At 32.3% G+C, this 27,559-nt stretch overlaps 1 protein-coding gene and 1 long non-coding RNA gene across 5 annotated transcripts; one reads left to right on the top strand and one right to left on the bottom strand.

Moving 5' to 3' along the window:
* Positions 1-81: 81 nt before the first annotated feature.
* On the bottom strand, positions 82-8,538 carry LOC105787994 (protein ROOT HAIR DEFECTIVE 3). 2 transcript variants are annotated; one of them, XM_012614650.2, is made up of 23 exons: positions 8,403-8,538; positions 7,620-7,769; positions 6,936-7,002; positions 6,748-6,850; positions 6,356-6,426; positions 6,190-6,253; positions 6,041-6,106; positions 5,822-5,869; positions 5,648-5,710; positions 5,477-5,533; positions 4,962-5,120; positions 4,817-4,885; positions 4,611-4,702; positions 4,126-4,204; positions 3,876-4,041; positions 3,454-3,578; positions 2,485-2,747; positions 2,300-2,396; positions 2,049-2,213; positions 1,664-1,768; positions 1,300-1,394; positions 1,098-1,194; positions 82-629 (listed from the first exon to the last, which is right to left on the bottom strand). In XM_012614650.2, exons 1-23 carry the CDS (start codon positions 8,404-8,406, stop codon positions 408-410), a joined length of 2,427 nt encoding a protein of 808 aa, XP_012470104.1. In that variant the 5' UTR covers positions 8,407-8,538; the 3' UTR covers positions 82-407. The 2 variants fall into 2 exon arrangements, with proteins under 2 accessions (XP_012470104.1, XP_012470105.1); XM_012614651.2 differs by having other exon boundaries at positions 6,936-6,959.
* A 2,957-nt stretch (positions 8,539-11,495) lies between these two features.
* On the top strand, positions 11,496-26,382 carry LOC105789806 (uncharacterized). 3 transcript variants are annotated; one of them, XR_008192056.1, is made up of 7 exons: positions 11,496-11,789; positions 11,867-11,925; positions 13,320-13,398; positions 14,418-14,507; positions 20,028-20,093; positions 25,543-25,607; positions 26,000-26,382. It is a non-coding gene; the product is annotated as an uncharacterized LOC105789806 (long non-coding RNA). The 3 variants fall into 3 exon arrangements; XR_001132315.2 differs by lacking the exon at positions 26,000-26,382 and having other exon boundaries at positions 11,502-11,789; positions 25,543-25,935; XR_001132314.2 differs by lacking the exons at positions 25,543-25,607; positions 26,000-26,382 and having other exon boundaries at positions 11,517-11,789; positions 20,028-20,341.
* Positions 26,383-27,559: the final 1,177 nt, after the last annotated feature.

Below are 27,559 nucleotides of genomic sequence, written 5' to 3'. Positions count from 1 at the left end.
TCCATGTTAAATTACAGTTGGTTTACATTAATAAAAACTGGGAAAGTTAATAAGAAACGATCGTAAACGACATTACAATCATATCAAAAAGCCATTAAAGTAAGTTATGAATATAAATCGAAGGCCAACAAACAATACAAAATATAAAGATTAAACCTAAACTGGAGAATAACGAAAAATAAAAATAAGCCTATTTAATGGGGCTCTATCACCAGAAAGTGGGTCCCCTTGTATGCGGCACTTGCACAAAAATAAATGCCTTTTCAAGATATGTTACTCTCTTAACATTCTTGGAAGAGTTGTATATGTTATCATAAAATACAATGGCAAACACCCGACCATAAAAGCCAGCACAACACAGGCATCTTCAGAACACAAATAACGTATTTTTTTCCCTAATAAGTTACTCATTCTCCTTTTGTGGTGCTGTTTTCTGAAGCAGTTATTCCGGATGAAGCACTCGATGACATATTGCTTGAGGAGCTTCCATTTTGGAAGCTCTTGGATGCTACCGCTTGGTTTGTCCGAGAACTGTTAGTTGCAGGCATTTGCCCCTCCTCAGCTAACTTTCTGAGAAGGTTCATAACGGTGGGAAGGAACTTGGTAGATAAAGAAAGAAGCCCAGGAAGCTGCAAGCATAAGAAGTCGTAAATTACACGTCGGTCAAAAGAAAAAGATTAATCACAATGAAAATCAAAATAATTTCAGTACTTAATTACGAGCATGAAATGTATTTTACTGAACATGGAATGCCACGAATGACATTGATAATTGCTTTTTGAAATTCCATCCAAATAACAGGTAACATACACTAAAAATGATTTTCCATTTATATTATATCAATTGATGAGCTACAAAATAAGGGTCAGTAGAATGTTTTAAAAAGCAGAAAATCAGAAAAGATCTCACAACTATGTTTAAACTGAATCTTCCTCGGTAATATGCTTATAAATCTAAAGTTTTCATAACCAAAAGTTTCAAATTCTGTTGAAGTGAATAGTGTCAACCATTGTACAGTAAGAGTAGTTGGTTAACCAAATATTTTGAAGCATGCTCAGAAATAAACAAGGGACAGAAAATTTTAGTTTGAAACTCACAGCGCCATTGCGGAATTCACCCGAAATGTCAAGCTGCACCCATAGAGCCTTAATAATTAAGAAACCGACAAAGATGACACCCAGATATAAAGGATTTCTGCAATGAGGATAGTTGCAAGTAAGCACCAACAACAGAGAAGGATAAATAACATCATTGACTACCCAACCAAAATTAATTCAAAACTACAAGTGCAACAAGCACCTTAGAAGAGTCATAAATTCATTAAATCCCAAGACTATCAAGGCAACAATTGCCCATGGAGGTGGCAGCCAGTTGTTGTTACGCTTGTTTGCTTCCTGAAAGTAGGAAGAAAACTATCAGGCATCAGTAAATTAGGAAAAAGAAAAAGGACTAAGACCAAAATATTAATTCTAAATTCCAGTGAATAAAACTTGATAGTAAATGTATATGCTACAAAGAGGTAGTACATGTGAAAAAATTGGGGAAACACAACAGAATTTCTGCAGCATTAGTTAACATAATGCAGTAACAATTCAAATCAATATTAGATGGGGAAAAGGATAAACCAAAATCTTCAAGAAAATTAGAATTTTAATTATCATGCCTGAGCAGAAATGGCCTGAGTGACAGTGTACTCTGTCTCAACCCTGAATTGCCGCCACAAAGACTTGCACTGAACAGGTGTGATCAATGTCTTAGCTGGTGGAACCTATACCAAAAAATAAATCATAAGAATAAATCACACATAATACATGTTCATAACATGAAGTTACGGCATTAGAAAGACAGAAAATGTATCAAGACCCTGGAATCACTTCAGGATCAGATTAACTAGGTGAATGCCACGAATTCATTGTCAGAGAAACCCAGATAACTGTGACTTTCCACTTGAGGCATAAAAATGTCAGCAAATAGTATGCAATGGTAAAGCAATTTGTATAGTCCAACTAAAATCTCATAAAGATCCTCTGGCAAGAACAAGACATTACCTGCTCCCAAGTGCTTGAGGCTAGTGGATCAAATGTTGTAATGCTCCTATCAGTTACAGCAGCATTATTTTTTGTGTCCACCAAGGCAGAAGTTAGTGTGTTCTCAATATTATCAACATTATCATCCAACCGGATTGCAGCCATAACAGATAGCAACTTCAAGGACTGGCAACAAAAAATAAACCAAGTTTAGCAGAAAATAAAATGTAGCATAATTCTTATAACCAACAATTGATAGTACATAAACATACAGCAGAGCGAGCTGTTTTAGTGATGGCTCGGATATCTTCTTTGCCTGTCCAAACCCGTGGCATTGAATCAGAATCGTGACTAAACAACGTCGAAAACCTGTATATAAATTTCAAGTCAATTTTGGTAATATATAGCATTTGACAACTTAAACGCTTCTAACACAAACATTTAAATGCTCTATTACCTGTCCTTCATACGGATCAGTGCCCTTCCAGCTTCTTCTCTAGCTTTTGCTTCAACCACACCTCTTGCATGATCCTCCAAACTTGTTAGCATCTTCTCCTTGGTTTTTTCATCCATGTCAAAACCAGAGAGGGCATCGGAGAGTCCAGAGACAGCTGATTCAGTTTCACGCTGGAGAAGTTTCTTTATTGAGGGCCATGTATCATTATTAGCTCCATCTAAAAGTGCTTCAACAGGTCCTGACAATGCTTCATTTAGCTTTGCCTGCAAATGAACAATAATTATCGGTATGATTCCAAGTGGTGATTTAAACAGTTATAAACACGCATTGCGGATGTCACCATCACAGAAATCAAACAGACAAAATAAGATAATTACATCAATGCCAACAATGACAAGAAGTAACTCTTTGTTTACCATATATAGTACATCAGAAGAAAAGGGAAACACCAAAGGGCCCAAATTCATGTTCAACAAAAGAATAGAACTAGAAAATTGAAGGCCTTTCTCATTCAGATCAAGACAGTAATATGACATCTAAGTTAATTAGGTTTCAATTCTAAAGTAATCTCATCATACACAGCAATGCAAAAATTTCAACAAGTAGCAACACAGTGAAGTATTAAAAAACCCAACTACAAATGACATCTTAACTAATTGGGCAAAATCAATTTTTAAAGTAACACACATCATATGCAACAAGTTGAATTTTTCAACAACCAGCAAGACCAAGAAAACAAATGTCATAACATCAGGGTATCAACTTCGAAACACCTTGCCTCCTTGCAACCCAACTCAAAAAAATGTGAAAATGATGCACTAACTCCTGCTTTAGAGCATTTTAGGCTACACTATCCCAACTCTTCATAATACCGCTTCAATATCAAGTAAACTGGAAATTATAAAACTGTCAATAACCAGGGGGATAATAACCTAAATCAACTAAATGATCAGAAATAACTTGTCATACCTCATATGATGAAGTCAGTTCTGAAAGTTTGGCAGCTCGGACAGAAGCAACATGTGCATCAATATCACGACATAGCTTATCCCTGACTTTCGAGGAATCCCAATTTGCTAATTCAACAACAGCATCTGAAAAAATGATGTTACACTCAACATGTAGTCAGTCAACCTTATCGAGCAAAAATACTCTCATTGCCAAGCATCTATGCCACCAAACTTATTAAATGCAACCAAGATAGACAGGCTTTTAAAGTTTCGATTCATAGGATTGGCTTAAAAAATCATTCTCCTAATACTTCATAGCCAAACAAACCTTTTTATAATGGGTTTTTTTGTCTGGTTAATAGCTCTTGAACTTTATGTTTCGTAGTTTTTGATTCTTTGTCAGTTTTCAGCTAAGAGAAAGTTCATGAAGTTCAACCATACCTGCATACCCTTCATCAAACAAAGCCATGCAAGCATCAGTGCAGTTGCGAGCAGCCACAGAAAACCCTTCCCCTCCATTTAAAGCCTTGTCAAATGCTTCCTTAAATTTCTCAAGAGTTCCAGACCTTAAATGTCCTAGCATGGCATGGTGTGCTGGTTGGACAAGCTAAATCAGAAGACAAAAAGCAAGTGAGCTGAGAAAACAAAAACAACAACAAATATTGGAAAAGAATACAGAGCATGCTATTACTTGAAGCAGTTTTTCTTCTAGCTGCTTCCGCTTTGCAGATCTGACACCTTCATCAAAATATGTGGCTTCTGCATCATACCTAAAATCAAACCAAAGTGAACAAAGAACTTGATATCACTGATATGGAAAAAACAACCACCATGAAATGATCATGAAAACTGTCTCTTATTTGCCCAAGGTATGCATCAATATAATTTTCATCAACCAATTTAAAGAAGCAACACATCATTATCAGCATGACTCACAAGTCATCAGGTTGGCAATCAATTATCACAACATTCCTATTTATATTTATATTTTATCCTCAATACTCTGTACAGTCACTTTTGAAGAATGAATCACTTCTATAATTTCTTTATTGCTCTCAAACGGTCTTTTACCTAACCTAAGCCACTCAGCTCTTTCAAATGTTTATACAGGTAGTAACCTGCTTGAAACTTAGGCGCTGGAAAACTGATCTTGTGATCTTATTAAAGCAGTCTTACTCTGTTAGAGAAGTATAGAGAATTGAATTCAGCTTCTTCCCAAAGCCAGCTACTGGACCAGACTGCACAGCTTCTTCTAACAGACACCAGCTCTGTCATGAGGTAACAGGTTGATTTTAGTTTCTATAAAACATAACCAGCTCCAAAAATGTGTGTTTTCATGCATATATTTATGAATATAAACGCATGTTTAAATGTCCATATACCTCATTTGCAGTGAAACCAGCATACTTCTCATTGGCAATTTCTTCACAGCGTACTGTAGCCACCATGACCTACAGGCAAATGAAACATAGATAACAGAAAATAAACAAGATAAACTTTCACTTAAGTTAATGGTCAAAAGGTTACCTTATGGGCTGGAAGGTCGAGGTCCTTATTCTCTTTAATGACTTTCCAGATCTGTTGTGCGCTAAATGAGAACCCTGAAGCAGGTACCACTCCCCTCCGATCCCCAGCAAGCCCTCCCGGTGCAATAGAGTGGAAGAATCGTTGTCTCAAATTAGCAACCTTCATAACAATGATAGAATCAGACAAACTATCCATTTGAATGTCAGTTAATCTAACATATCAACAGCAGCATCCAACATTCAGATAAAATTACACAATTGGTAGATCTTTTATTTTAGCCATCACTAGAAAAGTAATTAGACAGTACAACCAAGATAAGAGAAAGGAAATGTAACAACACGAATGAGAAAAAGAAGGAAGTCGCCAAACAATCACAATGATGTCGTCATAAACCCAGAAGTAGATATTCAACTTGGTCTTTCTTTCCATTTAAAAGGGAAAAAATTCTCAAAGCCAAAGTCTGTTTGCTTGCTCCGAATACTGAATGACCTTATGAGTTGGCCTAAAAAAGGTACCTGCTCTTTAAATTGCTCTTCTTTTTCTTCATAACTAGAAAGTGCAACAACCTCCACCTAGCCATTATCGTTAATAGCATGAAATCATCAGAAACAATACTCATTAGAAAAGTTAAAGAGGGGCAGAAACATTTAAATTTATGTTGCATAACTCACAAACCAACATCATACATTGAAAAATTCACTTAATGGAGTTTCCTTATGTGCCTGCGGCTTAGGAACCGAGTCCCATATCTGCAATTCCAAGAAAAATGGGTCAGAAGAGAACATTACTACAGTTAATTAGAAATGTAAGATGCATAAGCTCTTAGAAATGTAAGAAGCATAAGCTCCATGTATCTGTACCTTCTGAATATCTTCTCTCAGAACAGGTTCTAAATTTTCCAGAGGTGTCTGTAAAAAAGGAACAGTTAAGAAACCATAAACTTCATTGACATCAGAAAATCCTTAGACATGATAACAATATAAAGCTTAAATACTGTAAAAAATTTATGGAAAAACTAAAAAGGTGAACAAAAGAATTAGCCTCAGGCACAACTTGCTCCATAAAAGAAAGGTACCCACCCTTGTTTTGTCACGGATGACAAACATCAAAGTTGTTTTGCGAGGGCTAAACAATCGCATCATGACCTGCAACCAAATAAAACTAGATAAGAAAAGAACCACTTGAAAGTCAGGGCACTGCTTAGGAAGGGCAGCGAGACTGTGAATACCTGGAATACGGTCTTCAGAAGAGGCTTGTTTGCAGCTTGCTCACGACCAATATCATGACACCACCTAAATGAAAAATTGTTCAAGAAAGCCACTTGCACATACTACTGATTGCAATTAACTAATGTACAAAACGATGTCAAGCACCATATAGGTGCCAAACCTTACATGTTTATGAGTACTATATCTGAAACCGCCAATGCAAAAAGTGCACTTTGTTTCTCAAATGCTGTGTCATCCTGGAATGTGGCAAAGAAATGAAGAAAATATATAAATAATAATGTAAGCTCTCTCCTTCCCCATTTTTAATTAAACACGTGAAGATCAGATAAAAATAAACAAAGCAAATATACACACAGATTATTCACTCCATATTCCGCTATTATAATAGGAATTCCATCTCTTAATATGATCCAGCTTAATCCATAACTCTTAAAACCCAGAGTACGTTACAAAATTTTATTCTTTGCAAGCAAAAGTAGTTGATGATATATAAAATAATGTAGTTTCAATTTTTGGACAACATATGGAAATGATAGAATGCAAGCTAGCAACAGCACCTCCCCTCGTTCTCTTCCATCAGTACCCTCCAAATCCATTACTAGAGTGCAAGGCTCTATACCAGCACATTTTGCCATCCAAATACCTTTAGTGGTTTGAGACCTGAGAAAAAGCACATTCCATTAGTTCTTTCAGCCAATTGAAACAAATCCAATGTGTTACTACTTATTAGAAAAACGTAAGTTACCTTCCCTTAAATGCATCCATTTCCCTGAAATTGGTGTAAAACAAATGATTTAACAGTGTGCTTTTACCTGTTGAGATCATGGAAAAAAAAATAAAACTTTAAATGGAACAATCAGAACTTACACAGCTACCATGATAAAACACCAAAACTAAAATCTTTCATGGCATGTGTTAGAATTTAAAAAAAAAAATTATGCAAGAAAGATATATACAAAACTAACTACAGAAGTTTCCAATAATACCATATGGAACAAGTGATTTAACAGTGTGCTTTTACCTGTTGAGATCATGGAAAAAAAAATAAAACTTTAAATGGAACAATCAGAACTTACACAGCTACCATGATAAAACACCAAAACTAAAATCTTTCATGGCATGTGTTAGAATTTAAAAAAAAAATTATGCAAGAAAGATATATACAAAACTAACTACAGAAGTTTCCAATAATACCATATGGAAAAAGTTCATATCAAAGTGAGATATGAAAACTATGCCTTTGTGCAAAGCTGCAGTGACCAAACTCCAAGTTTATCATACTCTCACATGCAACCCAAGTATTTCTAATTCAGTATCATTAAAGAAAATGAGAACAAATAAGCAGCTCAGTATGACCTAGGAATAGGCACCTAAGGACCAAGAAAAGGACAAGTATAAAGCAAGATGTCATTAAGATATCAAAGCATACCGCTGCTCTGAGGTCCCATGATAGCAACCACAGCATATGACAATCCGCATTCAGCAAGCTTAATTTCCTTGATAAGGCGGTCAGTTCCAACATCATTGAACAATCCATCTCCATCAATAAGTTGAATTGAATGACATTCCTCAGTCGTGGCTGTGAAGCGAAATGTCCGTATCATGTATAAGTAAAGAGAATGAAGGTTCCATCAGCAACTTTAAGATTAAAATATCCATATCAATTGATCAAGGAAAATTTAAGAATATCTCAACTAAAAAGAATTAGTATATTCATTAATTCAGACAGTTAAATTTGGCAACTTTAATAAATTTGGCAACTTTAATATTAAGGAGCTGATAAGCAAAATCGGACTTTTCACTTTTCTTTTTTAGTTTTCTTCAGTTTCCTCAGCAGCCAAACATGCAGTATACATAAAATCTATCTATAGACCCGATCCAAACAGAAAAATTAACTTCAGACTACAATACTTTAAAGAAACTCTTAAAAAACCTAAAAACCAAGTTTAAATATAAATTTTAACATAAAAGAGATCGCATCGCTCATTAACTAATAGTAAAAGAACAAAATTATTAAGGCGGCGCTGATGCTAAAACGCTCTGGTTCAGTTACATCATAGAAATTAAACAAGAAACCGAACAAAATTAACTAAACAAAGGAAGAAACGGATCACTTAAAACAGCTATAAACAGAGAGAAAATAATAAGGCAAAACAGAAATGGGAAAAGAAAAGAATAAGATGAGACGATGCGATGCGATGCGAGAACGTACCCATTGAATCTTGTTTGAAATTGATAGCTCAGAAACTGAGGAGATCGATGTCAATGAAAGACAGAGAAAGAGGAGAAAAATAGAGAGAGGCTTTGAAACTCGTCTTTAGTCTACTGTTTTTTTCTTTTCTTTAAAAGTGGGCTGGACTGGGTAATCAAAGACCGCAAAGTAAATAAGTTTAATTTTATCTTTAGTCCCTAAACCTGTTAGATTTTCCAAATTTAGTCCTTCCCTTTTTAATTTCAAGAATTTGATAATTACTTATAATTTGAAAATTAGAGTCTAATTAGTAATGTTATTAATTCATTTCTATTAATTTGAGTATGCAGAATTTTAATGTTCAAAAGTATGATTTGAAAAATTAAATCTCAATTATAATAATGTATTTAAATTTAACATAATTCAATTAGCAATGAGATAGGTAGTAAATTTTGAAAAGTAAAAGAGAAAAATTAGACCCAGTAATTAATACTTCGATAATAATTAGTTTTCCTTTTTTATTAAATTTAAAATTTTAAAAATCTTAATAGATTTAAAAAAAATCAATACAAATTAAACTCAGATGCATGCATCCTCAAATAAGTCTCCATACACCTCCAATGAAGGTACAGAGATGGAAGCATCTGATTAGTTGTCCAAGACAAAAGGAAAAAGTTTTTGGTAGGGAATTGTGTTTGGTTGGGGGGTCAGCTGCACGATCACCCATCAGCCGCCCATCTATTTTTCCGAAAAGTGGGCGGTGTGTGATCGGCTGCTTTAACAGCGACTGCACACACGCTCTAATAACCCCATGTTTCATAGCGGCATGGGTCCAGCATGGCTGCTCCACTGTTCTGTTGTGTGTAGTGTGGAACCCACCAGAAACCAAATTTAAAATGAAAAAATGGGTATGGTTAAACCTTATGTAAGACAATTAAAAAAAATTAAAGAATATTAGATCTTTTAATTTAATCGCTCATCAATTGTGAGTTTTTTTTAAATTATAATTTAATTTTAAAGAATTAAGACAATTATTGAAAGACATAAATCTTTTTATAATGAATTGTGTTGTATAATTGAGTTGGTCTTACTTAATAATAGTAGAAATAAAATGAAAATGAGATTGATTTTTTGTAAGAAAAAAGAAAAAAAAGTATATTATTAATTATGGTTACAAATATATTTATAATTGTTGTTGCGATAACTTTTCACTAACCATTCTTATTATGATTCATAAATTTATTTTAAAATCATATATTTACTTATTTGTATATAAATTATAATAAAAAATAAGAATTATAACAATTTCTCATTATTATATAGAACTTGAGATATTAAAGGAACTAAACTTGTTAAATAAATAAATTTTATAACAAGATTAATTAAGTAAAATGTGTTTCTATGTAATTTTATATTCCTTCAACTAAACACCCAAAATTTATTTTCATAATCTCGCATTCCGCCCATAATCTTATATTTTCATAATATTATCACATGACATAATCTAATATTTCACAAAACAAATGTACCCTTGTAGTTAAATTTTATATGATAAATTAATTTTACAAATATTTTATTTTTATTTTTACAAACATTTATTTTAAAGAAAGGCCACATCTGAATTATGTAATTTTAGCACCTCTTCTAAATACGCATTTAATTTATGTATTGTTTCATCAATTAAAACATTAAGCGTGTTGAATTTAAATTATAAAAATCTATTTGATAAGTAAGTATTGATTAGAAGTATATTTTTTGATGATGTAAATCTTGAATTACGAAAATTTTTTATTTAGATTTTATCATTAATTTTTAATATTTATTATTATACTTGCAATATCATTATCCGAGGTACCGAGATACCACATTCGTTGTCAAAGCAACTACGATCACTCCAAATCAATTTAATTTTTTTTTTCAAGTTGTTAAGATTAAAATACAATTAAATGTGATTCAGACACTTATCTAAGCTTGAAACGAGCTTACGAAAGCTCCCGAGGTTATCAAAGGTCATTTAGGGACCAAATTGCAAAGTCCAAACTTTCAATGCTCGTTGCGACTTCATGGATTCCATGTTACGACCTCACTCACTAACTTGAGCCCGTTGCGATTTCATAAGGCCCGACACCACAACCTCAATCTTGCCACCTTAAATCTTAAGAATTTTTTTTCTTCCTAGCATTAATGGCAACATTCATATGGTATATACCAACCAAATTCAACCTTTATAACATTCACACATGCCGAATAAACCATTCAAATATGCCAATTTGAACCTTAAATATCACCTATTTCTACTCAATTCCAAATCATACAAAACCAATTTACAAGATTTACAAAATGAATCAAAAGCACCAAAGCTTTCATTGAAATCAACCAAAACTTTTCCAACATATCCCTAAGTATATGCCAAAGACTTAAGTCCAGAAAATTTAAATTCATACTCTCTTCAAGGCTTGATTTTGTGATGAGATAAGTTGGAGATGATCTTCACCCTAAAGCTTCAAAACGATCTTCACCTACATTGTAACGACTCAATTTTTAATGGTATCAAAAAATACGGTTTTGGGACCCTTTTTTGTAAACTAAGCCTGTAAATATTAAATAAAAATATTCACAAAGTTATTAGATAGGTAAATTAAATTTTGGATAAGTAATTTAGCCGAAATTACGTTTAATTAGGGCCCAAGGACTAAATTATAAAAGTCCAATCGCTATAGGTTTTTAATTAGAAAATAATTCGAGGACTTAAATTACAATTAACCTAAGTTCTAAAACAACAATTGGAAAATGTCAAAAATTTGATAGTGGACTGTTGGATTAACAATGTCATTAGCTTAATTAAATTAAGATTTAATTAATTTAAAACATGTTTAATTAAAACTAGGCATAATTGCATAAAATACGCTCAACGTTTATGGGTTTTTGAGTTTGAACCCTTAACATTTATTTATTAACACCCTCAACGTTATGATTTTTTTAGAAATCAGCCTAATTTTAATGGTAAATGTGAGTTGACCCTTAATGAAATGACAGGTCAATGAAGTAACCTATATGGCATGCTACATAAGCACGATGTCATAGATGATGTCACCAAAACAAAAAAAATTCATTTTTTTCGATCTTCTTTGTTCTTCTTTAAAACTGTTGTTACAATAAAAAAAAACACCTACCACCATTTTCATCAAAACCCACACTGCATTTCACTCTTCCCCAAGTACGCCTCTCACTGCCGCTTTGTCCCAGCCTCGACTTTCTCTCCTTCCTCTCCCTCTGCATCTCCTCCAGTCCCTGAACCAATTTCGTTCAACTTATCAGCACCCCTAGGAATTGAATAAAGTATTTTTTAAACCCTAAACCTGAAGTTTTTTTTCCTTCTTAAGTCATGAGATTTTGAGTTACGGTTAGGTTTGTGTTATCTGCTCTTTGCTATATTTGATTTTAAGCTTTTGCTCCTATTGCTTACCCCTTCACTCTTCCTCTAGTGCCTGTCGCAGGTTGTCTTCTGCCTTCCAAGTTTTCGACAGGTTAGGGATTAAATAAGGTAATTTTTTTAAACCCTAAACCTAACTTGAAGATTCTACTTCAATCATGAAATTTGTCTTTGCCTCTACGTCATTCGTTATATTCAATTTTCTATTTTAGATCCTACTGCTTGTTACTTTGTCTTATCTCGTGCACTATTTGTTAAGAGGGAGAATTTTTTTTAAAGCTATCTACTTAGCGGAAATGGTAAACCGTAATTGCTTCTATTTTCCCTTAATCTGCTATTTACGGTATCAACTCGTTGTTATTGATGTGAAATTTTTTCACATTGCTATTGAGGTCTTTAGTGGTTATTGGTTGTGCTGCTACTGCAGAATAGTAGTCGTGACAGTTACACCATTGTTATTTTTAACCTTGAATGGTGATTTGATTTGTATTTTTTTAAAATAGATTCCGATGCTCTTTGAAACTTTGATTACCTTTTTATTTGTGTTTCTTTTTGATTAATTAGATTCAGCTGTTATTCAAAATCATGAATATTAATTTGATTTGTATAGAGTGAAATGCAGGTGTAGGTTTTGATGAAAATGGTTGTGTGTGTGTTTTTTTATTGTAATAGTAGTTAGAGGGGAAGAGAGAAAGATAGAAGAAGAAAGAAGATCGAAAAAAATGAAAAAAAAATTGTTTTGATGATGTCATTTATGACATCGTGCTTATGTGGCATGCCACATAGGCTACTTCGTTGACCTCCTTTTGACTGACTGTCAACTCACGTTTATTGTTAAAATTGAGCTGATTTTTGAAAAAATTATAACGTTGAGGGTGTCAATAAGAAAAAGAGTTAAGGGTTCAAACCCAAAAACCCAAAAATGTTAAGGGTACTTTATGCCTTAAAACTATTTATATGTATATATATTAGAGTTAGGGGGGGAAAAGAAGAACTTCTTCTTCTTCCCCAAACACTAAAATTAAGAAAGAAAAAAAAACCTAGGTTAGAGCTTGAAGCTTTTGACTAAGAATTCGTAAGTGCAATTTAGTTATTTTCTTGTAATTTTTATGTTTTTGAGGTCATTAGAGCTTGATTTTACTAGCTCATGTACCAATTTGTAAAATTTTGAAGTTGTGAAAGTTTCTATTATTGAGTTCTTGAAGTTTTAGGTATTAAATTGATAGATTTTAAGCTTAGATGTGAAAAATGACTAAATTATAAATCTAATTGATATTTTTGTGTAATATGGGCTAAATGAATAAAATGTAAAATTGAATGTAGAAATAATAAATAAAGGGTCCCTAATGGGCCATAGTGAAATCAGATTTCAATTTGGATTTTTAAATTGAAAGTTATGTTAGTCCTGATTTTAAGAACTAAATTGAATAAATTGCAAAATTGGTATAAATTGATTATTGGTTGTAAGTTGACTGTATATTGATAATGTTGTATGTTTATGTTAGTTTACAGCTAATGTCGACTCGGATTCGTCGAGCGGGAAAGGAAAATCTAAAGTCTTCGACGAGTAATTCAGAATTTCTGGTTTGTAATTATGTGATTCGAGAACCTTTTATTTGCTACATATTTATATCATTTTGTATTATTAACAATCTGTTTTTTAGTGGTGTCGAAAACAGTGGTTTCGAAATCCCATTTCCGATGTCCAAGTTTGAAAGTATTAATATTTAACATTTACATGGTTAGTATAAAGGTTAAATAAAGTACAATCCCTTAATTTTGTCAAATTGATAGTTAATTAAGGTATAATGACTAAATTGTAAAATTTATAAAATTAATCGCTTTAGTTTTTAATTAATCGAAGGACCAATTGAACAATTAGACCATTTTAAAATGGCTAAATGGTGGTGGATGATATCATTATCCGATTGTATTTGATTTAATTTTGATTAATGTTTATTTAGTTATGGTTTAATTAGATTAATTATAATTAATATAGTTTAATGAAAGTATAAAAGTTAAAATGAAAAGAAGACAAATCCAGTCTTTTTTCCATCTAATTCTCTACTATTTAGAAAGAAAGAAAAATAGGGTTTTGAACTTTCAAACTTTCAGTATCAAATTGATAGGTAATTTAAAGTCCTTTTCTTGTCATTTTTATGTTTTTGAGGTCGTGGGAGCTTAATTTAGCTAGCCCATGTACCAAACTGTAAAATTGTTAAAGTTTATAAAAGTTATCATTGTTGAATGCTTGAAGAAATTGGTATTAAATTGTTAGATTTTAAGCTTAGAAGTGAAAAATGATTAGTTTGTAAAGTTTAATTGCTAGTTTTTTAACATAAGGACTAAAGTGTATAAATTTTGAAATTGATATAAACTTTTCATAATTATAGATAGTAGAGTCTCTTAAAATGATATAATTGAGATCGGTTTCAAAATCAGAACTCAAATTTGAAAGTTATGGCAAATTCAGTTTTAGGGACTAAATTGAATAAAATGCAAAACTTTAGGGCAGTCAAAAAATGAAATTGAACTGGTTCATGCATTTTATAGGATTTTATAAAGTAGTTTAAATTGATAAATTGAATTGAATTATCGTATAGATCAGGAATTTAACCAAACTGAGGAGAACCGGGGAAAAGGCAAAATTATCATGAGTCTTTACAATTCAACTTGTTTCTTGATTTAACCAGGTAAGTTCATATGGTATGATTTTATTGAAGTTTTTATATATTTGAATTATGAATTTGTGTATGTTTGATAATAATTTGAATTGTTTGCAATTCAGTACAAAAGGTGATATATGAACTAAATCGTAAAGAAATGATAATTTGGCTGTTAAATTGAATATGATGAATTGTAATTTGCTATATTTAATGAATTGATAGTTGACTATGACAGATGGAATCATAATGGTATGAATTTGATTGATTATCGAGATAGAGAAATTAATTGAAAATATTATAACTTGGTGAAATTGTGAAATTGGCTTGGAATTGAGACCAATCATGCTATGATATGTATGAAATGATATCTTGATTGATTATGTAACGACCCAAAGTTAGTGGTGTTAAAAAGTACAGTTTTGGGACTCTATTTCTATAAACCGAGCCCAAAAATATTTACGGAGTTATTATATAGGTGAATTGAATTTTTTATAAGTAATTTAGCTGAAATTGTGTTTAATTAAGGCCTAGGGACTAAATTGTAAAGTCCAATCGCTATAGATTTTTAATTGAAAATTAGACTGAGGACTTAAATTGCAATTAATCAAAGGTCTAAAATGAAAATTAAACCATGTTTAATCGAACATTAGTGGACGATAGCATTAAGGGTGGATTAATTAAACTAATATTAAATTATTTGACTTAAATGATGATCAATTAATTAATTAAGCTTTAACCTTAGCATAAAAGGCTAATTTTTGGTGGAAGGTGAGAGAATTACACCACTTCCAAGTGGCCAAGGAAGAAAAGAAGGATAAAAACCTCCATTATCGTACGTTCAAGCTTTATTTCAACAAATTGGTTAGTTCAATTTAGTCATTTTCTTATAATTTTTATGTTTTTGAGATCATGAGAGGTTAATCAAGCTAGCCCATGTATCAAGTTGTAAAACTAGCCCATGTCTCAGGCCGTGTGGACATTCGAAGTAGGGACACACGGTTGTGTCCCAGCTCGTGTAACTCTCTGACTTGGGTCATACGGCCAAGTCACACGCCTGTGTGCTAGGCCGTGTAACAGCCTGACTTGCAACCCTTTGAAACCTACAGGGGACACACGGCCGTGTGGACAAGAAATAGACCATTTTCAAGCAATTTCGTTCACCCAAATTGTGCACACTCATATAATCCATTTGCACCTATTTCAAGCATCCAAAATGTACCTAAAATATGTATAATCAAGCTAGCACAATATGGTACCAATATGCCAAAAGACACCTCAGTTTTCATGACATTACATATACTCAAACATAAGCATAACTTAGGCATTTAACAACTCAATAATTGCAACCAATTTCCATACCAAATTCTACCAAAATGACCATACCAAATCACATTCAAATATACCAAAATGGTCACTAAAACATTCATCAACTTGACCATTCCAACATCAAGCAAAAAAAGCACCAAAAAGCCAAATTATCAACCATCATAAAACCACATATATACAAGTCAACATGACAACTAATTCATTAACCAAAATACCACATTTACAAGCCAAACATAATGGCTATTTCATCGAGCATAAAACACCTATACCTGTCATTATAACCAAGACTCAAAATCTTCAAAATCTACCGATAATGTTGATGGATAGTGTGATAGGTCTCCGACGAACTTCCAACCTAAATGAGCTTTCGATTAACTACAAAACATAGAAAAAAAATGAACACAAGGTAAGTATATAATGCTTAGTAAGTTCGCAAAACATAAACGATGCTTACCAATACATTGCATAAGCTTAAAATAAATATGAATCATTCCAACATAAGCGTGGCACAAGCCTAAGCATCACTAACAACCCAAATTAGTGCTTGATCACATAAATTCAATATCAACACATGATAAACATAACTTTCCACAAATCATGAATACACATGCTTCCTACCTTCCATAGTAACAAGTATCTTACATCAAAAAATCTTATCGAAGCTCACACGAAGTAAAATCACGGTGGTTGTCAGCATCCCTTTTCATAATCCGATAGCCGAAGCTATCCCTTTTCATAATTTGATAGCCAAAGCTATCCCTTTTCATAATTTAATGGTCATCACCATCCCTATTCATAGTTGATGGTCGTCACCATCCCTTTTCATAGTTGATGGTCGTCACCATTCCTTTTCATATTTCGATAGCTGAAGTTATCCCTTTTCATAATTCGATGGTCGTCACCATCCCTTTTCATAATTTCATAGCCGAAACTATCCCTTTTCATAATTCAATAGCCGAAACTATCCATTTTCATAATTTGATAGTCGAAGCTATCCCTTTTCATGATTCGATAGCTGAAGCTATCCTTTTTCATTGTCCAATGATCATGAATACGCTGTTGAGTTTTTTCCCCGAGACATAATTTGATATTATATAATGATAGCATTTAAAACATAATTTAAAATGCTATTTAAATGTATGAACTTACTTTGACGATAAAATGTAGAAACAAAGTCGATTAATCCAAAGCTTTCTCTTTGCCTCGATCTAAAGCCGTATGAGGTCTATCTTGATATGTAAGGATGAACTATGGCCGAGCCTTGAAACTTCATTAATAGCTTTTCCTTAGCTTAATTTTGGTGAAATAAGACAATAACGAAGATGATATCTTTGTCTTCTTTAAATTTTATTAACCTTTATTTAACAATTTACTTATTTAACCTTATTATTAACCTTTAAAATCACTTATAAAGTGTCCATATTTGTCCACTCACATTATGGATGGTTTAATTACAACATAAACCCTTTAACCTTTTAATATCATAGTTATTAGATTCCTTTAGCTTATAGAACTCAAGTTTTGCACCTTTTGTAATTTAGTCCTTTTCTTGAATTAAGCATGCAAATGATAAAATTTCTTAACAAAATTTTTATACAATAATACTAACATGCTGTAGACATTAAAATATTAATAAAATAAATATTCTCACATCGGATTTATGGTTCCAAAACCACTGTTTTGATTTCACTAAAAATGGGCTGTTACATTGGTTATACTAATGAGCGCTGGGTGCGATCTATTTACTTCAGAATTTTCCAATGAGGTACTGGATGCCAAATTGGTATGTTGGTTGAATCCGCATATTCGTTCAATTCTGAGTCAGGTTAATAGAGACTTAAAATGTAAAATTTGAAAAATGATTTTGAAATGACTACTATCGAGAAATACAATGTGAAAAGGATTATAAACCAGAAGATCAATATGATTTTAGATGAATCAAATGATTCGATTCAGAATAAGATATGTCAATAAGTATGCTCCTAACTTAACCTTTGAAACATGTTAAATTAAACCATATGGTATAATTAGTTTATTTAGAATATGTTTTACAAATGATAAGATGATATGATTATTGAATATATATTGTCTTAAATTGCATTTGATGTTAGAATTGTAGAAATATCACTAAGTTTATTACTCAATGTATGGTTTGTTTCCATGCATAGGTTAGGTTCTATTCATGATCTCAAATATCAGTTCAACATCAAATAAAAAATCTCGAACTCAGCAAAGTTTGTATCAATTTTATTTTGTGTTAAGAAGAACATGTACCTAGGTTGAGTCATTTTGGTATAAACTATGTTCATGTGCTTTAATGTATTATAATGATGAGGTATGTGTTTGGTCAAATGAAAATAATTTGTAAATAGGCTTGAATGTAGTTTGATATAGTATGAAATATTATATGGTGGTTGAATTTAGTGAACTAGGTGAGTATGCTAAATGATTTGAATGATTGATATTTGAAAGTTAATTGGATATGTATATATACATATAAGTCTGTGGATGAATTTGGAATGAGATGCATTAGTTGGTTAGGTTATAAATGATAAGGTTATAGCTTAGCTTACTTAAGATGCGTTTTGACATGTTATAGAAGCTTGTAATAGGTAAATGAATGATAAATGTCAAATGGTGTAGTGTGAATGCCATAAAATTTGATTGTATATTCTAATGGATGAATTAATAGCATAGGTATATAAGGATGTAGGTGAATGTATTTAATTAGGTATATGCAAGTAGTATTGAAGTAGGATATGAATTGGAAATGCGTAGCTTAAGTATGGTAATATTTTGGAATGAACTTATGGAATTTGAAAAGGTACTTTTGGGAAGTGAAATAATATGAATCATGCTAGTATGTATTGAGTTTGAATTGGTGAAATTGTTATGCTTTGGTGCCAAATTATGGCATATTGGGTTGAATTAAATTTTATGAATTTGAACAGGGGCTTAGGTGATAATTTTCAAAATGTAAAATTTGAAACTATATCTATGAGGTATCAATACTTTGGGAAGGGTATCAATAGTTTAGTAATTTTTCTTTAATTTTCAAAACATTGAACTGTAAAATGTTATTTATACAGGAGTAAGGTATCAATACTTTGTAAAAAGTACCAATACTTTATAAAAGGTATCGATACTATTGATTTTTGTTTAATTTTTCTAAACATCAAAGCTCAATTTGGTATCCATACCTGGCTAGGGTATCGATACTTGATCTGAAATTTTGAAAACATTGTAACTTGGTCCTTTTTCAATCTCAGTTAACTTTAAAGTGTACGTAGGCTTGTATAAGTCCTAGGAAAGGTTGTATATAATATTTTTGAATTGAAATGCTTATGTTTTGCATGAATTTTGTTATGATTTAAATGTTTTATGTTCATAGGTTCTAAGGCAATATGACATATCGTAACTCAGACTTGACGATCGAGTCAAGTATTAGGGTGTTACAGATGAATTGATGATATTGAGATCAATAGAATGGGAATCAAACTTATAATGAAATTGGATTATTGGTTACTGTATTAACTTTTCGGACAGAGTCAGATATAGTTGGCATGCCATAAGATAGATTGAGTACGGGTTACTTTGAATACGTGTTGATGAGTGTTAAGCACAACTTTTACTTTAGTTATATCTATGAGCGTTGGGCACAATTTTGTTACTTTGAACTTTCTAACAATGTATTGGGTGCCAAATTTGGTGTGTTGGTTGAATCTGTGTATCCGTTCGAGTATGAGTCATGTTAATAGGGATATAAAATGTAAAGTTGATAATGGTATATCAATTGAATTGATATTGTGAAATAATGCTTAAAAGAATAGTTATAATATATGAATTTCGAGAGTATACGAAAGATTATGCAAATTAAATATACCAGTCCAGAGGATAGATATGAGAACGTGACGAATCAGTCGATTTGATTCGAAAAAAGAATATGAATCTGATATTGAATTGATTAAATGTTGATTGATTATGTGAATGACATTGAAATGTTAATTATAAGTGAATTGGAATGTTATATATTCAAATTACTATATGATTCGGTTATATATTAAACTCACATTGTTGATATGTGGTTGCCATGTTTAGGCAAACTTGTCAAGCTAGTAGCTTATCATATTAAATTGTAAATTTAGGTAAGTTGTTGTTTAATGCTCATGAACTTACTAAGCATTTGATATACTTACCCTGTTATTTTCCCTTTCCTTGTAGATTACCAACTTGCGGAACGTATCAAGCGGATCGTCGAGAAGCTCACACTATCCCATTATTGATTAGGTAGTTTTTCAATCATTTTAAAGTCTGGTTATATGGCATGTACATAGGTGTTTATATATGTTAACTTGGAATGTTGACATAGTTTGAACCTTTTTCTAATGTTTAAATTTTGTTAAGGTTAAAGCCTATTTGCACTTGAATGTTTTGGTAAAATTTTGAGCTATGTGTGTAGCACTAGAAATGTCATAGTTAAGTATGAATTAACATGGTTGAAGTGATGATATTGAATGACTATATGCATGTTTGAATGGTTTGTGATTCAATAAGTTGAATTGATATATTTTCTGGATCTGGTGCCCTAAGTGTAGTGTTTTCGTCTGTGTACACTTGTAATTTTTTTGAATAGATCGGTTAATAAAATTATTCATGAATTAGATTAATACTTTGTATGTTGTCCTCACCTTGTTTTTGCATGCAAAACAAAATGGGAACAAATGTTACTTAGTGGTTGTCTAATGTTTAACTGATACTAAGTGGTATTACGCGGTTGGATTGTAATACAAAAAGATAACTTGTATTAGTAGACAAACCTAAACATGTCGTTAGTCTAATCAGAAATCAGCAAACCGATTGAAAGACTAATATGCCATCTATCAAGCCCAATAGGGAGATGTTTTGTCTTGGGCATCAGAGAGGATGACTCCCAGAAGATAGAGACACATATGTGATTGATTGGAAGAATAGATTCTAAATCTGTTTATGAATTTATTCACTTGCGACATTCACAGTGTGGCATACTTAAATCCTGAGTGGATGATAAACTATGTATGCCTGACTCGTATACTTTTATGTAAGTAAAAGTCTATGTTTGAATAGATAAGAAACCGAAAGGTAGTGCATTGGGTATATGACTTCTGCAGTATGTAACGTCATTCACAATAGTGGAATTCATAGCCCGAGACATCGGTAGATGATATCCTCTATTGACATTACATGGTTGATGACAAGTAAACATGGCCACAAGTCATTCGTCTTTGTGATGAATGACTTGATTACTATTTGATAGTAATTGACTTTTCATGAAAGAAGATGTAATGGCTACCCTGAGATAAAATAAGATCATATTCGGAGAATGTATATTATCTCAAAGAGATCAATGATATCCTATAAGGGTAACTGACCACCGCCAAATATGTGAACGTTTGAGCTGGAAATATTGCAACAAAAAGATATAAAAAAGTAGTGATGTTTGCAAGTACACGTGTCAAATTGTAATATAGTATTGTACAACAGGGTACAGGAAGTACTTCGAGGATCGTACCCAAGGGAGGATGGATTAAATCTAAAATTATTTCTACAATAATAGGTCTAAACAACACTTACCAAAAATCATATTACGATAACTACTACTAATAAAATTAATGTTATGAAATAAAATAAAATAACTAGAAAGAAAATAACAATGAAGAAATCTCAATTAACAGGTGGAAGATTAACTCGCTCCAGTGGTTGTAATTAACTTTAGAACTCGACTTTTTGTAGTGAATTAGTTATTAACTAACCAATATTAACTCTCATCCTCTACTAACTAATTAATCGACCAGTACTCACTTATCTCTTGACTTCGCTTTCTTGAACGGGATAAATTATGATTTACTTGACAAACTTATCTCTCGACCTCGTTTAACCTAGATTAATTCCTAGGGTCGTCAATCCTAGGGTTTAAGCATACATAATTTAAGCCAACTAGTTCTAACAAAAACCCTCGTTAATTTGTTAATCACTTCCACATCTGCTTGTTAATCTTCCTAAAGGACTTAGCCACTCATAGACCTAGATGCCATTTTCCTAAGAATTTATTTAATCATGCAAGAACACAAAATTAAACTAAAACAATAAGAGAGTAGAAATTGATCTGTTTGGTAAACTAAATGTGCTTAGATCCGCGAAATCCTTTAATAGCTAGTGAGATATCGGTGTTGACAAACAAGAAGTGAAAGAAAAATATTAAAATACTTAATAATGAAGACTTGGACTCAAATTTAATCCAAGTTAAAGAACAAGAAAATAAATTATTTTTAAAATAAAATAAAATAAAATAAAACCTAATTTAGAACGTAATTAAAAGTAAATCTACTAACTAAACCTTAAGAATGACCTCCAAAGCCTCCTCCAAGCTTAACCTAAGCTTTTCTATTTATAGGCAAAGTTAGCTGCTCAATTAGGTCTATTACAAGTCTTAATTACACTAAATATGGATTGTGCGGATGAAAACACCCTTTATTAATTTCAACTCTCCATCGGGCTTGTGTCGCGACGCACAACCTCGAATATTAAATCTAGAGCTTGTTCTACTATGTTACGACTTTGGAAGCTTGTGTTGCAACTCGATCGTCATTCCTAATGCTCTTAGGCCTGAAAATGGGTATCCTGTACACTTAACAAAGCTCGTTAAAACTACCTAAGACCCGTATCGACCTAATAGATCAGCTAATACTAAAAATTGCGTAAAAATGCTTATTTTGCAGTAATTTGAATCTAAGCTAATAAAATTGAAAATGCAATAAACGAAGATAAAATGAATTAAAACCAAGCTCATTACATGTCGAAAAGTACTTAATTTGCCACTATGAATTGTGGCAGGTCAAATACCCTCACACTTAACTCATTGCTTGTCCGTAAGCAAACAAGATGAAAATAAAAGAAAGAAAACACGCAATAAAATTAAAGTACTTGAGCATGCTTCATAAACGAGATTGGGTCGGAGCGCTGATAATAGGAAGGTTTGCTCAACAAGTAATTCTAGCTAGATGTTTAAACGATTTTTACAATTTTCACATTCAAATATGTTAGTTCAATATGTTACAAAGCAACCAAGTCAAATAAAATTAAACACAAGTCAAATAAAATTAAACATATGAATCCATCAAAATGTATACACGAGTTTAGCATTTATGGCTTAAGAGTAAAGGTAGTTTGAATTCTAATTACTCGGTTTCTTTTATCCGTGGTTTGAACTCGAATACAATATTTACAAGTATAAGCAGTTCACGAGTATTTGTGCCAATTTGAGTGAGATTTTCTCAATTTCTCATATTTTGAGATTTATTTCACTATGTTCACTCTTCACTCTCTTGGCTTTTAATCGTTCTATGCTTTTATCACACTCGTTTTACTTTTAACCCTTACAATGCTTTTAGTCGCTCATTAATATTTATCTTTAGACACATACTTGCAAGGATTTTATACTTATTATACTATACCATTTCAATAACTATGGATTTAATAATTGAGTATTCGAATTTAAACAACCTAGAGTTAAACAAACATAGATGCCTACTTGTATATACCTTTATCATTTGGTATATTTAACTCCTTTTCCCTATTCACAGTTTAACAACTTAAACTAATTAGTCTAAATGCAAACAACCTAAAATCGTTTATTCTCAAGCTAGATTTACAGTTTAAACAAACAACCTATTTACATGCTCCTAATCAACCACTTGTACTTCTACAAGCTCAAGCACAAACAAAACACAGACAATAAAAGAAATTAACTAAAAAAACTACAATTAAGCATCAATAATAACAAAAAATTATAAAAATTTCCTATGTCACCCCATACTTTATTTGGTACATTGTCCTTAATGTGCTTCAGAAAAGAAATAAGGGACGAGATTACCTGGTTTGGCGTTAAAGTACTATGTGAGTTGTTGGGCACTATAACAACCTGTTTTTCAATGGCGTTGGAAATAGTGGTTTCAGAACCACAAATTCGATGTGTCAGTCCATAAATATTAATGATTTAATATTTATGAGGTCATTAATTTCGTATTAAAATTTGATTATAAAATTTTATCGTTTAAATAGTTAATTAATTAAAAGGACTAAATTGTAAAAGAGGTAAAAGTTAGTCGCCATAGATTTTAAATAGTCAAGGGACCAAAATGGTGATTAAACCATGGTAAAAAAGTCCAAGCGGTGGTGGACATGATTGACCCAATAGCTTTTGGGTTATTTGCTTATTAAGTCCTAATTAGTTTAGGGTTAAATTGAAATTAAGCTTGTTTTGTTAATTTTAAAATAACTAAAAGACTAATTGTGCAATTAAACCTTCCTTAAATGGTAATTATACCCTAGGTAATTATGGTGGACATTAATGGACATGTTTTAGTGAATTATTAAGTTAAAATTTAAAAGGTTAAAATAATAATTAGTAAGTAATAAGTAATAAGTAAAAAAAAAAATATGTAAACTATCATCTTTTTTCTTTTCTTCATCTTGCCAAAACTGAAACCACCATTTTTGAGGGGGAACAAGCTTCGACCTAGCTAGGGTTTCCTAATAGGTATGTGTTTGATGCCCGTTTTTAGTAATTTTTATGTTTTTGAGCTTGTATTAGCTTAATCTAGCTAACCCAATGACTAATTTGTAAAATTTCCAAATGTTTTAAATTATGCCATTGACGAGTTTGAGTTATTTATGAATTTTTATGGAAGATTGTTGAGCTTTGTTGTTAGATATGATTGTTTTGTAAAGTAGTTTTTGATGATTTTAATGTTAAAGGACTAAATTGTTAAAAGTAATAAATTACAAGGATCTGATGTGAAATAATATCAAATAGGAGCTATAGAGAGGCCGTTTTATATTTGTTCAAGCTTGAATGTGAGTAAAATGGTTAATTTGCATGTTTTGGGCTTAGGGACTAAATGACATAAAAGTAAAATATTGAGGGTAATTTTATAAAATGTCAAAAATGAATTAATTGCATAAAATGAGCTGATTTGGCTATTGGAATTAATTAATTGAATGAAATTATTATTTTAGATCAAGAACAGGCTAAAAATCACAAAAAAGAGAAAATTACAAAATAGTCCCTGTACCTTGTCGTGCTGCAGTCTAGTTAGGTAAGTTCGTTCGATTTAATTTTAAATAAATTTAAATGTATATTAGATTAATTAAATTTCTTTGGTTGAATATTATAATGATGTCATGTACATGAGGATTGAATTAAGGGATCATTATAGCATTGATCATGAAGGAAATGTTCTGAGGCGATGAACGTAGGATAGAGTACGATTGACATGCCAATAAGTTATATTGTGCGCGGTATGGGTTGATATGAGTAGTGGAGATGATTTCTGTAGATTCTCTGTTCACTGGATATGCCGAGGTCTTGCATTTGTTGCGGACTTATGTGGTATCTTACAGTAGTATTTGGTGTGTTGGATGGTTTAGCTCATATGAGCATCTGGTGTGCTGGATGGTTAACCCTGTACTCACATCCATTTATCGTTCATCGGGTTGTATTTAATGATCTTTGATAGTTATTGAAATATGGAGCCGATTGTACTTTTATATTGGGCATTAGTCACCTGTTGTGAGCTGTGATTGACAGGAATTTTATTCTTTAATCTGGTTATTTGAATTGTTATGTTGGCTATCGTTTAATCAACGAACTTACTAAGCTTTACGTAAGCTTACTCGTGTCTTGTTCTTTATCTTGTAGATTACATTTTGTGGACAGAAGATTGGATCAACTCGAGGAATCACACTATCCCGAGGACTCTTTTGGTATATTTTGTAAACAACTTGACTTATATGACATATAATAGGGAAAATGATTAAGAAGTAATGTTTCATGGCTTTGTGTGGTGTTATGGTATGTTTGATGTTGTGAAATGGTAATCTTATAAGGTATGCTTGTTAAACTAAAGTAAGCTCAAGTGTTTGACCATGGAATGGTAAGTGCCGTGTTTAAGCTTGGGGTGATGTGGTTGAAATAGATTAGATTGTGTGTGTATGTTTGTTTGAAGGTAGTAGCCATGATAATGAATGTATATGTGTCTTATATTGTGTTTAAATGTATGATGCATTGGGAAAGTCTTAGGTGTTGGAATTGACATGTTTTGGTTTCTTTTATGTGTGGTTATAGTCTTGTGACCAAGTGTTATGAATTGGTTTAGGTACCTTTGTAATTGGACGAAAAGTGAGCATGATTTTGGTCACTTTTGGGTACACATGGCCTGGGACATGGACTGTCACGTGGCCGTGTGTCACACACAGGCAACCCACACGGGTGTGTGCTCCTAGCATGTTAGATGCAGGGTTCACACAGACTAACAGACGACCTGCGACACGGCTGTGTGACCCAAGTTAGAGAGTTACACGACCCACGCACATGGGCGTGTGAGACCACACACGGGCGTGTAGGATGACCACATGATTTGGGCTCTGTCACACAACTTGGACACACAGCCATGTGACCCCTATTTTGGAAATTTTTCATTTTTTCCCAATTCTCATGTTTTGTTTCGAATTGGTCCCAGATTGTTCCTAAACTATTTTTAAATCCTTGTAGGCTCGATTAAGACCCGTGAATATATGTCTTGCTTCATTCTAAATTATTTATGAATATTGGTAATTAAATTGATGAATTGGATGTTATTTATGGAATGTTTCAAATTGTATGATAATACTCCGTAACCTTATTTCGATAGTGGCAACGTGTTATGGTTGTTACAGGCTCTCTTCTTCTTGTCGGTTCAACTCCAAAATGTCGTGTTGTCCAAAGTGAAAAGTTCCTATATAGAAAGAAACATACATTTTTTATAAATAAAATAAAATCTAACTAAGTAGGAATAAAATCATCAAAGTTTAAAAATATACAATCCCCAAAATAATTAAAAAAAGTTCAAAATTAGTTGGATTCTGGATCCGACTACTTAATCCTGGCTTCTTAGGGGGTCTTCCTCTTCCTCGAGGTCCTTTTCTTCTTTGGAATCATCCTCCTCTTCATTTCTATTGCGACCTAGTCTCTAATTTTATTTAATGGATGGAAACTTTGGCATCTTCAGATCATGTCTCCGTGCATAATCATCATAAATCTGTCCTACTGCTAACATCCATCTAATTATCCATTCTAAGCCAGGAATATTCCTTTCGCCTAAATTTTTTTGGGCTTCTAACTTCCTTTTTTGCTTCAGAAACTAAGGACTCTCCCATTGATGCTCTCGTTTTTCATTCCACTCTTTCACTTTTTTTAGTTGAAGCTCCAAAAAGTATTTATATATGGCATTACCAATAGGGTTGTTTATTGGTTTAAGCCATATGCCGGACCTGCCCATAAGCACCTGTGCCTTTTTGCATAGAGTTGCCACAAGAAGTGGAAAGAGCAACCCTACTTTCTTTTCACGAACACAACGAATCATGCTTCTGTATATCCATTCCCCAATACGTATCTTTTCCTTCTGCAAAATAACATAAAGAATAATAGCTTGAAAGGTATCGATGTTAGAGACATTCAAAGTAGGATATATCCGAGTACAAATGAGTTGTAACCACATCTTAGCTTCAGGGGACATGCTACTTTGCTTAAATGACAGTGTAAGATTTGTACCTAATTGACGTTTCCTAGGAAAAACATTATGTAATGCCTATATCTATTTTCAAGAAGCTAGGAATTGAGAAAGCAAGACCTACGATAGTAACGTTGCAATTGGCAGACCGATCTTACGCCCATCCAG

This window comes from Gossypium raimondii, chromosome 2, assembly GCF_025698545.1.
Source record: "Gossypium raimondii isolate GPD5lz chromosome 2, ASM2569854v1, whole genome shotgun sequence".
Taxonomy (NCBI): domain Eukaryota; kingdom Viridiplantae; phylum Streptophyta; class Magnoliopsida; order Malvales; family Malvaceae; genus Gossypium; species Gossypium raimondii.
Note: the sequence above shows the minus strand (reverse complement) of the source record. Positions and strands in the feature narration are given on the sequence as shown.

What these genes read in the sequence shown, in the direction of transcription:
- LOC105787994 (XM_012614650.2), bottom strand. An exon ending in GTTTGATGAAGGGTATGCAG is followed by an intron (nt 3,579 to 3,875) that starts GTATGGTTGAAC and finishes TCATTTTTTCAG; the next exon opens with ATGCTGTTGTTGAATTAGCA. An exon ending in CCTCAAGCACTTGGGAGCAG is followed by an intron (nt 1,769 to 2,048) that starts GTAATGTCTTGT and finishes TTTTTGGTATAG; the next exon opens with GTTCCACCAGCTAAGACATT.